The following is a 1,220-nucleotide window of genomic DNA, read 5'->3' on the forward strand; positions in this document are numbered from 1 at the left end:
ACGAACACACCCACACACACACACTCACACACACACAGATATACCCACACATACACACGAACACCCACACGCACACACATACAAAACGTCCATTCACAAGCATCCACACATATACCCGCATACTATAAGAATGAAAACGTACCCTGAGTAGCCATTATAAAGCTTTGTGAAGCGTGACAGGACAAGAAGCTGAGTAGGTCGTCGCTCGGTGGTGTCCACAGGATGACTGGTACCTGAAACTTCCCCCTAAGCCTATTTAAGTAGACCTATGGAGGGGGAGGGAGAGAGAGAGAGGGAGAGAGAGATAAGGAGGAGGGAGGGGGGGCACATGCATATATGATCGATATGCCTATTTTTTTTAGGGGGGTTAATTTTCGCGACTGACGAATAATTTTTGACTCTTTTCGGGAGAGATGGAAACAGGAGTAAAGTTTAAAGAAGTGACCTTATGAAGAAAGAAAGAAAGAAGGAGAAGGAGAAGGAGAAGAAAACAGACAAGGACGGACACTTTTTTCGTGATATATACGAAAAGTAACATAAATGTGAATGATACCCATGACTATGAAGCAAATACGGAAGGAAAAATGCCTGAACATGTAACGTTTTCGTGACATAATCCTAAAAAAATATATATCAATATCAGTCATAGAATAACATGATGATATGATATGATAATGAATAACAATTCAATCATATTCATCACGTCATTGATTTGCATTGCTTGTTCTTTCATAATCATATCATAAAAAAGAATTTAAAAAGATAAAATAAAATTAACAAACAAACAAAATTACTACTTTCGCGGCTTTACAGACACGAAAATTCAGGAAAAATATGAAAACAAATAAAAATACATAAAAATACAAACTAACAACAACGATAATGATAACAATTATGATTCAGCATACAATGAAAATGAATAATAAAGTAATATGAGGATAAGAGGATAAAAAGGAATAAAGCATAAGGTTAAAAAGGATAAAAAAGGCATTCTATTTCCCGCCAAAAAAGATAATGATCAAGTTTAGGTTAAGGCGAGAGTTTAAGCACCTTTTTTTTATCCTTCACAATTTGTCTGACGGCCACTAAGCTTCCATTTCCTCTCTCTCTCATACGTTCGCGCTCTCTCTCTCGCTCTCTGTCTCTGTCTCTCTCTCTCTCTCATACATTCGCTCTCTGTCTCTCTCTCTCTCTCATACATTCGCTCTCTCTCTCATACG

General features: G+C 37.4%; 1 protein-coding gene across 1 annotated transcript in view; it reads right to left on the reverse strand.

Annotated features, from left to right (window-relative positions):
• Window positions 1-223, reverse strand: part of LOC113817303 (uncharacterized) — a 1,550-nt gene extending 1,327 nt beyond the window's left edge. The window contains exon 1 of the mRNA XM_027369324.2: window positions 143-223. Coding sequence (XP_027225125.2) covers window positions 143-155 — 13 coding nt within the window. The 5' untranslated portion in view covers window positions 156-223. The remainder of the gene's footprint in view (window positions 1-142) is intronic.
• Window positions 224-1,220: the final 997 nt, after the last annotated feature.

This window comes from Penaeus vannamei, chromosome 27 (genome assembly GCF_042767895.1).
Source record: "Penaeus vannamei isolate JL-2024 chromosome 27, ASM4276789v1, whole genome shotgun sequence".
Lineage (NCBI taxonomy): Eukaryota > Metazoa > Arthropoda > Malacostraca > Decapoda > Penaeidae > Penaeus > Penaeus vannamei.